Source organism: Stegostoma tigrinum, chromosome 1 (genome assembly GCF_030684315.1).
Source record: "Stegostoma tigrinum isolate sSteTig4 chromosome 1, sSteTig4.hap1, whole genome shotgun sequence".
NCBI lineage: Eukaryota > Metazoa > Chordata > Chondrichthyes > Orectolobiformes > Stegostomatidae > Stegostoma > Stegostoma tigrinum.
Genome location: NC_081354.1, coordinates 73,786,631 through 73,800,523, shown reverse-complemented (window position 1 = coordinate 73,800,523; position 13,893 = coordinate 73,786,631). Strand labels below are relative to the sequence as shown.

Sequence of the window (13,893 nt, the reverse complement as noted above, 5' to 3'; positions counted from 1 at the left end):
TTGGCTGCCTTGTTTAAGAAAGGGTGTAAGTGCATTCAAAGCAGTTTAGAGATGGTTTACTGGGCTGATACTTGTGAAGTAAAGAAATCAAAGGTTCTCACAAGTAAATGGGAAACTGGGATTCAGAACACAAACTGTTCACCCTGTTCAAGTTGAATGGCTCAAATGGCTGGATGGTGTACTTTTGTTCCTTTTTTGTATGTTTGTATATTGTTTAATGTCTCTTATCTTCTGCCCTATCACAGACCTTTTCTGCATTTTTTTTTCTTCACTTGCTCCATTTAACCTCTTTTGAAGTTCTTACATCTCTCAATTTCAGCTCTTCTGATCAACAGTTACAACCTGAAATATTAATTCTGTTCATCTCTCCACAGATACTAAATATTGTCAGTACTTTAGTCTTTATCCATTACACACATTCTCTTATTTAAGATTAAGCGGTGACTTTATTTTCAACCACAACTGCAGAGCGTGTTTTATTGAAAATAAGGTTTAACAGGATTATAACATCAAGCAAAGTATTAGAGATTCTAAATATTGGCAACATTTTTTTTCGCTGTTTTCAAGGCCTCACCTGACAGATCAACACGAGCTCAGCAAAAAGAATTCCAAACTTGCATCTTAGACAGTGTGATGGATCATTTATTGGCAGCAGATGTCTTGTTGGGTATGTCTGAGTACCTTCAGTTAGTGCTGTGGAAGAAGTGTCAAAATTTGTAAATATTCCATTAAAATGTTCATAGGGACTGCTGAATGAATGCTTTCAGATTATTTTATATGATTTTATTAGCTTTATTAGTTATTAAGTAGAGTTACTTGCATTTGACATGTGTACGATTTAGGTTTTTGCAAAATGAGGTCTGCAATTTTGAACACATAGAACAATACAAATCCTACTGTCGATGTCAGTAATAATAGTTCAAGAGCAGTGCCCACCTATGGATGGGAATCAGATTTAGTGATTACAGCTATTAACGCTGAAAGTACTACATCTAAAAATGATTAGATTACCACTATACCTAATATGCATAATATAATACTTAATTGCTGATGCTCTGTTTTTGACATTTTAGAACAACTGCTCACAAGTTTAAGCACAGTCTGTAGCCAAATATTGACTATGCCTAAACCCACAAACACCAGCATCTAGAAGGACAAGGACAGCACTATGTAGGAACATCTAGGTTCCCTCAGAGGCTATTTGCCCAAATGACTTAGTCAAACTGATGGAACAGTAGTACATTTCTATGTCAGAGTTTTCATGGATCACTCTCTCATAATTGAACAGTGAGCAGTTCAAAAAGGCAGTTCACCACCATCTTCTCAAGGGCAACCAGGGATAGGCAATCAATGTTGGCCCTGTCAGAAATGCCCACATCCATGAATAGGTACTAAAAAATCTTTAACAGGTCAACACACACAAGCTTTGATTTTGCAGGCTATTCCAGGTTATCTTAATAACTGAAAGTTTAAATGATGCTGGTAGTTCTCTATTATAATAGATTTTAATTCATTATATGATATGGTGATTTCTATTATGAGCTGATATCATTCAGTCACAAATTTTACTTTTAAAGCTTGTGAATTGGCTGTGTACATTTTTTGTCTCATACAAACAAATTTAGGACATTTCCTGAAATGATGATTATAGTTCTGATACTAGAAATTCAAATTGCTGTGTGATTATTATGATATACAGAGTATCAGACTGCCATTTTTAATGAGGTTAGTATAAAGTGCTGCTCCTTTGATTAAAAATGAACTTTAAAATGCCATAATAAGTTACCTGATACTTTAAATTAAAATGTCACATGAACACCTAATTAGGGCAAATTTTAACATGGCCGTAGATGAACTTAGTTTTCTAAAGTTGTTGAGGGGAATTATAATTTCAAAGCCTCAGTTCAGTTTACACCCTCCATAAAATAAAAAAAATTCCACTCTCAAGGTGAAATAAATAATTAAAAGCTTAAGTTCTCAATAGAAATAATATTGAACTAAACTATTTTAAAAGTTATGCAATTGTCATACTCATTTTGTAGTTTAACAGACCATTTTTATGCTTTGCAAATATTTCAGGTGAAGATGCAACACTACCAATTACCACTGGAGGAAGTTACAATACATTAGTGAACAATGTATTTTACTTCACACAACGACTAGTGGATAAGCTTTGGCAAGGCATGTTCAGCAAGGAATCCAAACTTGTTGTTGACTTTATTGTTCAGTTGATAGGACAGGTAAGTTGATATTATGAATGAATCTAAGAAAAATGAAACTGACTTATCATTATATTAAAATGGCAATTTATAATTATACATAGAAGTAGAATGCTGGACATTCATTGGATGTTGGTCAGCAAGAGGTAATAGTCCGGAATTTGCTGCAAGTTAAAGGAACAAACCATTAACCTGTGCTTTTAAAGGATACTCAATCCAAGATATTGAAGCAAGAAAGTGACACACACACAGTTGCAAATTGCCACAAAGTGTATGTGTGATTTGTGGTCTTTTGATGTGGACCTCCCAAAAACCAAATTTTCAACTGATATCAAGTAATGTAATATTTGTGCTCCAAAAAGTAATTATCTTCCTGCAAAAGTTAAAGTTGCTATTTAACAGTTACCTGTCATCATCTGATATGGCCTGAAGGAATGCCTGAGATCTAATGGAATGAGTGAAGGAGTGATGGATCTGAAGAAGGGTTAATTAATTGTACAAACTTGGGGTACTAGTAAGCAGCAAGGTATGAATTTTATGGAATGAAATAAAGCTGTCACTAGAAGTGTGGACTTAGGTCTGTTTAAATACGGTTACCTTCACTATATAACATTGATCACCAAGGATAGCTGCATCAAAATTTCAGTGTATAATTGCACAATAGCTTCCTGAAAATGTACCTTATTATCAATGAAAGAATTAAGTTACAATGTGGACCTGGGTTACTTTACCTAAGAGCAAACAAGGTTTGGCTTTGACACTTCTGTCGCCATACAGGAGGAGGATAAGAGCAAAGTTCTTTTTTCAGAATTGAAGACTGATGATTTCAACATAGACAAAGTTTTGAACAAATTATTACATTTCTTGAATAAAATTTATCAAAAAGCTTTAACAGCTCAAGAGCAGTAGTCGGATTTTGACGAATTTAGGAGGACGTTGAAGAGTACGCAATCAAATTAAGTAGATTGTATGCAAGGCTGCAGAATGTTCATTTGGAAATACCTCAAGCTATACTGCAATCGGTGATATTGAATTGTGCCAAAGTATCAGGTTTGAACAGACTTCTAGCTTTGTCAGCAGTTAGATTTGCAGCTTTACACACATTGCTAGAACAAATGAGAGAGAGAAGTCTTAAAAATATGTCCCTAAAAAAGCATTTCTTCTCAGCAGTGTTCATAGCACTAAGGAGTAATTTACACTAAAACAGAGAATGGCCCAGTGCTGACAAATTGGTGAGACTGTCTAGATTAGAGTTTCTGACAAGAAATATGAAAGGAAAACCATAACTAAAAGAAATTAAGACAAATATTGACAGTCTTGAGAAGCAAAGACAATTTGGGATTTACATTAAAAGATATGACCTGCAGAAATATTCAGGTTGTGTCAGTCGGTGTTTCAAGTGCAATTCAAAGTACTAGTCTTGTTGGTTTAGAGGTGTGACTTTTGCTTAAGGGCTTGTGTTGCAATAATGTGCAAGAGGTCCCAAGTTCAAATCTGAAATGAATACCCATTTAACAACGTGTGGAACTGGATGAACCCAGCAGGCCAAGCAGCATCTTAGGAGCACAAAAGCTGACATTTCGGGCCTAGACCCTGCTTCAGAAAAGGGGAATGGGGAGAGGGTTCTGAAATAAATAGGGAGAGAGCGGGAGGCGGATTCAAGGTGGATAGAGGAGAAGATAGGTGGAGAGGAGACAGTCAAGTGAAAACGGCGGGGATGGAGCTTGTAGAGGTGAGTATAGGTGGGGAGGTAGGGAGGGGATGTTAGTCCGGGGAGCACGGGCAGGTCAAGTGGGCGGGATGAGGTTAGTAAGTAGGGAATGGAGGTGTGGCTTGAGGTGGGAGGAGGGGAAGAGGTGAGAGGAAGAACAGGTTAGGGAGGCGGGAATGAGCTGGGCTGGTTTTGGATGCAGTGGGGGGGAGGGGAGATTTTGAAGCTTGTGAAATCCACATTAATACCATTTAATGGCTGCAGGGTTCCTAAGCGGAATATGAAACAACAACTCGTGAGTATAATAAGCTCATGTAGTTATGATAGATGTGGAATTTGTGTGAAATACTGATGGGCACAGCCGTGGACTATATAAGTCTGCCCTTAGGAAGCGGTTACAAAGAGGTATTGATAATGGATTTGAAAGAAGGGAATAAAGGTTAAAAAAGCATTTTCAGTTTACGTTTTGTGGATTTGAGAAGATTTTTTGTCAATAATATGTAGTGAAGATGTGAAATAAATTGTGGATAGGGACTGGACTTGAACCAACAGCAAACTCTCTCTGATAACTAAGGTGGCAGTGAAGGGGTAGATGTGAACTTTAATTGTGAATTTAGACATACATCTGTAAATATGAGCATAATTGATATGAATATAGCAGCAGAAAGCCTTTTTAACAATGGGGTGAGGGAGAGGCGCCACACAGTAAAATATGAAGTGGTTCAGAAAAATTTTAACACAGTTTGGCTGATCTGCCATCATTTGCACTAGTGTGGGCTGTACCAAGAAGAACTGCAGATGATTGGAGGATATAGTCCTGATCTGTTAGTTTTTAATAGGAATTCTGAAGTTCTGTCAGTGACAAGTGATCAACCCCCAACTTTGATGGGGTTACAATTCCACTTTCTTGGAGCATTTGAGCTCATTGCAGGCAGGCAGAAAGGGTTTTTTTTTAAAGAACAAAATTTGAAAGAGTTGGATGAACGTTAAGACATAAGGTAAGATAATTTAAAACCAGCTTGTCGGGAATAAATGGCTTACGATAAGGGAGAGGTCCAGGGAAGGTTATCAGTAAAAATAGAAAATAATATTTGTACAGCATGGGAACCGTACTGTGCAGGACATTCTTCCAGCCTGTTTGGTATGGATTGCAAATTTGCAGATTCTGAAGGAGTTATAGAAAAAACAAGGAGCCAGGTGACCTTCATGGCAAATATTCCACAGCTATGAACATCATGCTGTCACAATTGACAGTATGTCTGATGATATTTAAATCCATTTCGATGGTCAAAATGATGCCCTTGGTCCCAAGGACAACTACAAAAACTGAATGCTGTAATCATAAACTACCAAAAGGGGCTAGTCAGCAAAGAAGTACAACTATTATATGTCAAGCAGGCAAGACCACTAGAAAATATAAAACTTAGATGAATGTACAGCATGAGCAGCAAGAGTTTAAGCCGATGGATTGAGAACGGGAAGTACAAAAGTGACAGGCAAGAGAATACAGGATAAACTCAAACATTGATTCAGGAGTGAACTTTTCCCTGGATAAAGATCACGATCTGTTGAAAGTCGCTTTAATAGGACAGGTAGGTCAAACAGTTGAGGTGCAGAAATATGTAGAAGACAAAATGGAGGGCATAGTTTGAAAAGGACATGAAATATATTACAAACTAGGAATACCATTCGATGCATAAGCCCATGTGATGAAGAAATCTTAGTGGCCACAAACTGACAAGAAGACAAAAAAGAATGAGAAACAAGAACTACAAAGTTAGAAACAATTTGGTTTGCACACAGGCGCCAGATAGGAGACAGCCAGCCCTATATCATAGATGGAAAACATGTCTCCTGATTGGACTTACAATGTTATTGGCATGAGGTTTTGAAAAACGGGGGACTAGAATATAAAAGTAGATTCACCAATAGCAGGAAAAGAAATTTGGAAGCTTGTTTTATTAACAAAAGGCCCTGCTAGCAACAAATGCTTGAGGGTTTGGATCAGTGATTTAACAGATGCATTTCAGCAGAGAGATCAGCTGAAGACAGAAATATTTCTTCATCTTTCAAAGGAGGCACCAAATATATGCCTTGGACGTATGGTTTAAATAATGCCTGTAGAATACTAAGTAATGAATTATACCTTGTTAACATTCATTATCTTTATCTTTAGTTAAAAGCAGACCATGTTTTTCTGGCACCTTGGGGGTTTGCTTTCAGGTATTCATGTATATAATGTCTTTCTGGATGGGGTCAGTGAATTTGAAAATATTGCCATAACTAGACTCAAAGCAGAATTTAAAATTGGAAGTCAGGCTTCTTGTACTTTTAACCGCATTAAATTGGAACTCCAGGCAGAATGGACCAAGTGTCACTTGCACTGTTATTTGGAAAATATTAGCCTCGTTGCTATTAATTAAAGTGGGGGCTCGCAAAAATGATGGAGCAGCATCCAAAACTGAAATGGAAGAATTGCAAAGTCTGTTTATACAGCTGAACTTATCCCTGTAAATCCAGATGCCAGTTTTGAAGTATTAAAGTTGAGTACAATTATGAAAGATCCCAATGCAAAAGATATAATTTGGACAAACAGAGCATTAGAAAAAAAATAAAATGGATCCTTCTGTTTCAACATTTCTATCATTGGGTGATGCCAGGAATGTACAAATTGTTTTTAGCCTGGGAATCTAAAGAGACCAAGAGTTGTGACAAGTACCATAGCAGCAAAATCAAAGTTGCTGGAAAAGCTCAGCAGGTCTTGCAGCATCTGTGAAGGAAAAAACCGAGTTAATGTTTCTGGTCTGGTGACCCTTCCTCAGAAGGGTCTGTTCTGAGGAAGGGTCACTGGACCCAAAATGCTAACTCAGCTGCAAAAGTTTATCTTAGTGAAATTATTGGGTGAAATTCTAGAAAGAAATTCAGCAACCCATTAAATACTGCACCAACAGTAAGTCTTCATGGGATAAGTATTCTAAATGAAACAGACTGAATCACCATTGGAGTTTTAAGTCAGGTACTGGAAAAAGAAGGAATCTCTAAATTGTCATAGTAGTTAGCAACTGACAGTATCTGAAAGAACTTGCTCCTTTCTTTGTAAAGCTAAGGAACCGTTGGATACACTGGAGGGAGAAAAAGGACACTGGGAACTTTAATCTGCAGATTTTTAAAAAATGAGTATATCAAATGTTGCCATTTTGTAGGTTTTGTTTTTTTTTTCATTATTACACCGATTCCTTTATGAAAAAAGGGGGAATTTGTTAACAAGGTAATGCTCGAGACTAAATGGAACGCTGGAACAGGTTACAGACAAAAAAAAACAGGCATTAATCAGGTATTGATTGTTTGTATAAATGTAAGGAGCTAGTGTATCAGTTGGTTGTTAGTTTTATGGAATATTAGGATCTTTTGAGCTGTGATATTCCTCAGGACGACTTTAAAAGTTAGGTTGTAATGAAAGATCATACTTGAAATGTCAATCTTTCTCTTTCAGAGTTTGACTGAATAGCATGTGTTTGTTGATGTTTTGGTTAAAATTCAGAATTTGCAATGAAATACATAAAGCTTTAAAGGAGCTATTTAAGAGATAATCAAATAAGCATGGTCAGATTTGTCTATGATGTGGAAATGGTGTTAGATTCAGGAGAATGAAGTCCAATCACGTGACATTGGGTTACAGTCCAACAGACTTGTATGACATCATAAGCTTTCCAAGTATTGCTGATTCATCAGGTGTCCTGTTCACCTGACAAAGAAGCAGTGCTCCAAATGCTTGTGATGTCAAGTAAACCTATTGGATTATGGCCTGGTGTCATGTGACTTCACATTTGACTAGCCTTGGAATTGTATTATTTCCTCCAACATGTAGGTTTTGAGAGGAGGAATGAGGAGAGAAATATGGAAGACGTCCTTTAAATGGATTCCCAGAAACCAAAAAGTTAGAATGTATGCATAAAATGAGAAGTGACGGCATACAATGAAACTTAAAAAAAAAGCAGATAATACAAGCGCTTTGAATATATATTGCATTGACAGAAAATGACTAGTGAACTATATCAGCCATATTTGTTGGGATTACTCCATTTATATCCATGGTCTGAACTTTTACATTAAAGGAAGGGTACCTAATTGGTTTGTTGAGTCCAAATCAAGAGATGTTGTAAACTGTGAAGAATGATTTCTGTATAGGGAAGTGTGAGGTCATTGACTTTAAGCTCAAAAAAGGATATGCCAAAATACTTAATGGAGAAGCAAAATACTTGAGAATCCAAATACTTAGATCATTGAAGTGTCATAAAAGAGTAGAGGAATTAAAAAGGAGAATGGAATGCTAGGCTTATAGCTAGAGGACGAGGATTCAATGAGAGAGACGTTGAACCATAGCTGTCCAAAACGCTGGTCAAATCAGACCTGGTAAATATGTTCAGTTCTGGACACCTCACCTTAGGAAAGTTGTATTGATCGGAGATGAAGTGCGTGCACTATTACCAAATGATAATTGAATTCCAATGATTTAATTCCATGGACTGAATACGTGTACTATGGTTGTAAACCATAAAATGTTGTAGAATATTTTGATCAAAGTTCTCAAGATATTAAGTGAAACTGATTGTGTAGATGGAGAGAAACCATTTCAGCGAGTGGAAGGAGTTCAAGGTTCGTGAATATAGACTTCAAATTAGAGCCAGGTTTTTGAGGAGTAAAAGTAAGAAGGACTTTTTAAATGCAGATGGAAGTAAAAGTTTGCAGCTTTCCTACAAAAAAATGTCAATAGGCGGTTAATTTTAAATCAGACATGGTAAAATTTTTGCCAAAGAGTATCAAAGGATATGGAGTAAAGGAAAGTATATCGAGTTTATTGAGTGGTTATCATCTCATTCGATGGCCAACCAGTCTTGAGGGCAGTGTTCCCATTGACTGATTTTATCTGTGTGGACCCTGGTGACAGCAACTTCTGAAACCAGAAGTCAGTGCTATACACGACTTTGGCATGCCAGTCCTGAGTGCCGGTGCCCTTAGAGGGAGCGCTGCTTGAAGGAGGGCTTAATGAACATGTTTTGTTCTACATTCCTCTGGCATGAGCAAGGAAAAGGAACCTGGAGATAACTAAATGGCAAGTGCAGTTCACTACAAAAAGCATAAATGATTTCTTCACAGTAAAAAATGAATGTGGATAAATCCAAGTGCTACATTTCTCAGTGCAGTTGGAATGTAGGGATCAAGGTGTGCACATGTATAAACTCTCAGTTGAGTGAATATTTGTTTATTCTGAAAATAATTCATTATGACCATACGTAAATTAGAATCAATCTTAAAATCCTGACTAACCCTGTTTTGTATCATTTTAGAGTGTTTACTATGTTTGGGGGTGCAGGGTGTATGATAGCCCAGGGTGCCATAAGCTTACTGAGAGATATCAGACACGGAGTGAATTCTAAAACTCAAACAACTAAAAATCTTAAGGTGAGAAGATTGTAGGAAGTTTGGTAACATGTTCAGAGTGATAAAAGGAGTCAAGCAGGTAAACACAGATTATTGTGGAACTTCTTAATCTACTGCCATACATGGTGTTATGGCTATTCTCTTGCACAGATCACAGGGGGATTGACAATGTTGACTAACTTTTTGTTTGTTCAAACAACCTCAGTGAGAGAGAGTCTTAGAGTGGCTAAACAGAATTCTGTCAAATACACTTCACTGGCTCTGACTGACCTTTGCTCAACATATTTAGTTTTTATTTATTCACAAGATGAGGCGTTGCTGGCTGAGCCAGCATTTATTGCACAGAGGGAAGTTGATAGTCAACCACATTGCTGTGGACTGTGGTCACATGTAGGCCAGACCAGGTAAGGTTGGCAGTTTCCTTCCCCAAAGAGCAATAGTGAACCAGTTAGGCTTTATTTGACAATCTGCGATGGTTTCATTAGACTCTTAGTCCCATAGCTCAGTAATGGAGAGATTAATACCTTTGCTGTGTGCCTATTTCTTGAATACCTAATTGTTTATACTCACTCAGCAGAATCTCTTTTCCAGTCCTATGTTGCTTAGTCCACAAGAACTGGATGCTCCCTCTTTTATGCTACAAGTCTTTCTCTACCTCCAAGAAGATAATCTTAACCTTTGCATTGGACAGGCAACATAACCTACTGGACCCATGGTCTTGGCTACAGAGATCTCTTCCTTTCCAACAATTGTTAATTTTTCCTACTAAAATTGCATTTTTTTTATTCCTTCATTAGATGGTTGCCTGCACAATGGTGTCATGGCCAGTTTGCTCAGAGATCTGCAGTATACACACTCAAGCACCCAAGTTGAAGAAGCCTGGATAGTGATAATGGGAACTGCAGATGGTGGAGAATCCAAGATAATAAAATGTGAGGCTGGATGAACACAGCAGGCCCAGCAGCATCTCAGGAGCACAAAAGCTGACGTTTCGGGCCTAGACCCTTCATCAGAGAGGGGGGTGGGGTGAGGGTTCTGGAATAAATAGGGAGAGAGGCGGAGGCGGACCGAAGATGGAGAGAAAAGAAGATAGGTGGGGAGGTAGGGAGGGGATAGGTTAGTCCAGGAAAGACGGACAGGTCAAGGAGGTGGGATGAGGTTAGTAGGTAGGAGATGGAGGTGCGGCTTGGGCTGGGAGGAAGGGATGGGTGAAAGGAAGAACAGGTTAGGGAGGCAGAGACAGGCTGGACTGGTTTTGGGATGCAGTGGGTGGAGGGGAAGAGCTGGGTTGGTTGTGTGGTGCAGTGGGGGGAGGGGACAAACTGGTCTGGTTTTGGGATGCGGTGGGGGAAAGGGGGATTTTGAAGCTGGTGAAGTCCACATTGATACCACTGGGCTGCAGGGTTCCCAAGCGGAATATGAGTTGCTGTTCCTGCAACCTTCGGGTGGCATCATTGTGGCAGTGCAGGAGGCCCATGATGGACATGTCATCTGAAGAATGGGAGGGGGAGTGGAAATGGTTCACGACCGGGAGGTGCAGTTGTTTATTGCAAACCGAGAAGAGGTGTTCTGCAAAGCGGCCCCCAAGCCTCCGCTTGGTTTCCCCAATGCAGAGGAAGCCACACCAGGTACAATGGATACAGTACACCACATTGGCAGATGTGCAGGTGAACCTCAGCTTAATATGGAAAGTCATCTTGGGGCCTGGGATAGGGGTGAGGGAGGAGGTGTGGGGGCAAGTGTAGCATTTCCTGCGGTTACAGGGGAAGGTGCTGGGTGTGGTGGGGTTGCAGGGCAGTGTGGAGCGAACAAGGGAGTCACGGAGAGAGTGGTCTCTCCGGAAAGCAGACAAGGGTGGAGGTGGAAAAATGTCTTGGGTAGACCCCACCCTTGTCTGCTTCCCGGAGAGACCACTCTCTCCGTGACTCTCTTGTTCGCTCCACACTGCCCTGCAACCCACCACACCCAGCACCTTCCCCTGTAACCGCAGGAAATGCTACACTTGCCCCCACACCACCTCCTTCACCCCTATCCCAGGCCCCAAGATGACTTTCCATATTAAGCTGAGGTTCACCTGCACATCTGCCAATGTGGTGTACTGTATCCATTGTACCTGGTGTGGCTTCCTCTGCATTGGGGAAACCAAGCGGAGGCTTGGGGGCCGCTTTGCAGAACACCTCTGCTCGGTTTGCAATAAACAACTGCACCTCCCGGTCGCGAACCATTTCCACTCCCCCTCCCATTCTTCAGATGACATGTCCATCATGGGCCTCCTGCAGTGCCACAATGATGCCACCCGAAGGTTGCAGGAACAGCAACTCATGCTCCGCTTGGGAACCCTGCAGCCCAATGGTATCAATGTGCACTTCACCAGCTTCAAAATCTCCCCTTCTCCCACCGAATCCCAAAACCAGACCAGTTCGTCTCCTCCCCCCACTGCCCCACACAACCAGCCCAGCCTGCCTCTGCCTCCCTAACCTGTTCTTCCTCTCACCCATCCCTTCCTCCCATCCCAAGCCACATCTCCATCTCCTACCTACTAACCTCATCCCACCTCCTTGACCTGTCCGTCTTCCCTGGACTAACCTATCCCCTCCCTACCTCCCCACCTATACTCTCCTCTCCTCTCCACCAATCTTTTCTCTCCATCTTCGGTTCGCCTCTCCCTCTCTCCCTATTTATTCCAGAACCCTCACCCCACCCCCCTCTCTGATGAAGGGTCTAGGCCCGAAACGTCAGCTTTTGTGCTCCTGAGATGCTGCTGCGCCTGCTGTGTTCATCCAGCCTCACATTTTATTATCTTGAAGAAGCCTCGAAGCTGTTGGGCAGTTATAACAGCTGAGATTCCTCTGTTTCTGCATGCGCGATTTCTATACCCACCTTAGTCATCATTACAATTTGCTGTCCCTGACTAGAGACCAAATCTGAAATACCTGCTGTCAAGGGTATCAATCCTCATTTGAAAAGTGACACTTTTACAATGCGGCAGTTGCACAATGCTACGTTAAACCATCACCTTTGATTTTTATGCTTAAATCCTGGAATGGAATCTAAACCCAGAACCTTACTACTTAGAACTGAGTTTGCTGCCAGTAAATTCATGGCTGAGATTGCAAGTAACTTAGTTATGTGAATAAAAACAATTATGGGATAGGTTTAGTATTTAGGAACTGTACAACTGTGCTAGCACCATTTTGCCTTTTGGTTTTAAAGGATTTTGCACTTAAATTTTCCATTAGCTCTTTTGCAGATTTGAATTTCTCCCTATTTCTCTTGAATTCACGTTTAACTGTTATTAATACTTGTGATGTGGAAGAATTTATAATTGATCTACATTTCCTCCATTAAACTACAAGCTTGACTTGGAAGTGTGATTTTTGCCACACATTTTTATCTTTTATTCTATAGTATTAAGCATCTTTTTATTCTAGTTCCACATTTACTGCTACTAATTTCAATGTTACACGTAGCAAGTACACACATGGTGCATTGTTGCACTTTATTGCAAAGTGTGCAGCATAGAAATTACAGCATTGCTGGAGGCCGTACAGCCAGTTGAACTTGTGTGAATGCTTGCCGTTCACATTTAACACTGCTGTAATCCACTTTGTGTTCCTTCACTGTATTCTTTATTTCTTTTCAAAATTTTACTGATTTCTTACTTAAACTTCTAAACATTTTCTCTCCTGAACCATTTCATGATCTGAAATTGTTTGGAAAAAATAGTTTTACTTATGCGTTCATCCTTATTTCATGAGCTTATTAATTTTTTCACCATTTACCTTCTCAACCATGGACAGCTCAACCGGATTCACCCTTAATCCTTTTTGTTCTAGTTAAATAGTGTGAGATGAACTTCTTGTAATTGCACATCATTTGTTGTGATGATGCAAAATGATATGAGGGACAGCTCACCAGCCCTGGGATTTAGCAGTCTAAATCCTTCCAGTGCCACAATCAGCAGTATTTTTATAAAGATTGAAATTTGCCTTTTTAGGCAGCAGCCTTCAACCATCTCTTTATGGACTGCTGGTTTGGCTTTCAAACTCTTGCAAATACTGTTGCAGCATTCACACGCTCTTCAATCAGTTGCCAACAAATTTTGTAAAGTGGGCATGAAGTAAGTGTTATGCCCCTTAATTATAAATGTAATGACCCAGTTTCAGGTGTGGGCCCTAGATAGATTTACCATATGGTTGGTGAAACACTTCTATTACATGTGGACCTCCCACCATACTGGATGCTGACACACCTCTTTTATGTCTGCTTCTAAAAAATAATGGTGTCTGTAGATTTCCAGGCCATTTTGTCTTGTGTAAAACAATTGCTCCTTTGTGCTACTTGACAATGGAACATTGTGTAACAAAAAATATAGATTCATAAGAAATGAAATATATTCCCCTCAGTCTATCAGTAGTAAGTCCTAACATTATTGTGATTGGCTTACAATGCGTAAATTTTAAAGAAAATGCAACTTAGTTAAGTTGGTCAATCTTTCTTCGTCCAAATAAGTCTACTTCA

The 13,893-nt window shown here is 39.6% G+C and overlaps 1 protein-coding gene across 2 annotated transcripts in view; it reads left to right on the top strand.

Annotated features, from left to right (window-relative positions):
* The window catches only part of wdfy3 (WD repeat and FYVE domain containing 3), a 381,322-nt gene that overhangs the window by 252,273 nt on the left and 115,156 nt on the right, over positions 1-13,893 (top strand). For both annotated transcript variants that reach the window (XM_048527789.2, XM_048527782.2), the window contains 2 exons: positions 568-667; positions 2,080-2,240. In XM_048527789.2, coding sequence (XP_048383746.1) covers positions 568-667; positions 2,080-2,240 — 261 coding nt within the window. The remainder of the gene's footprint in view (positions 1-567; positions 668-2,079; positions 2,241-13,893) is intronic.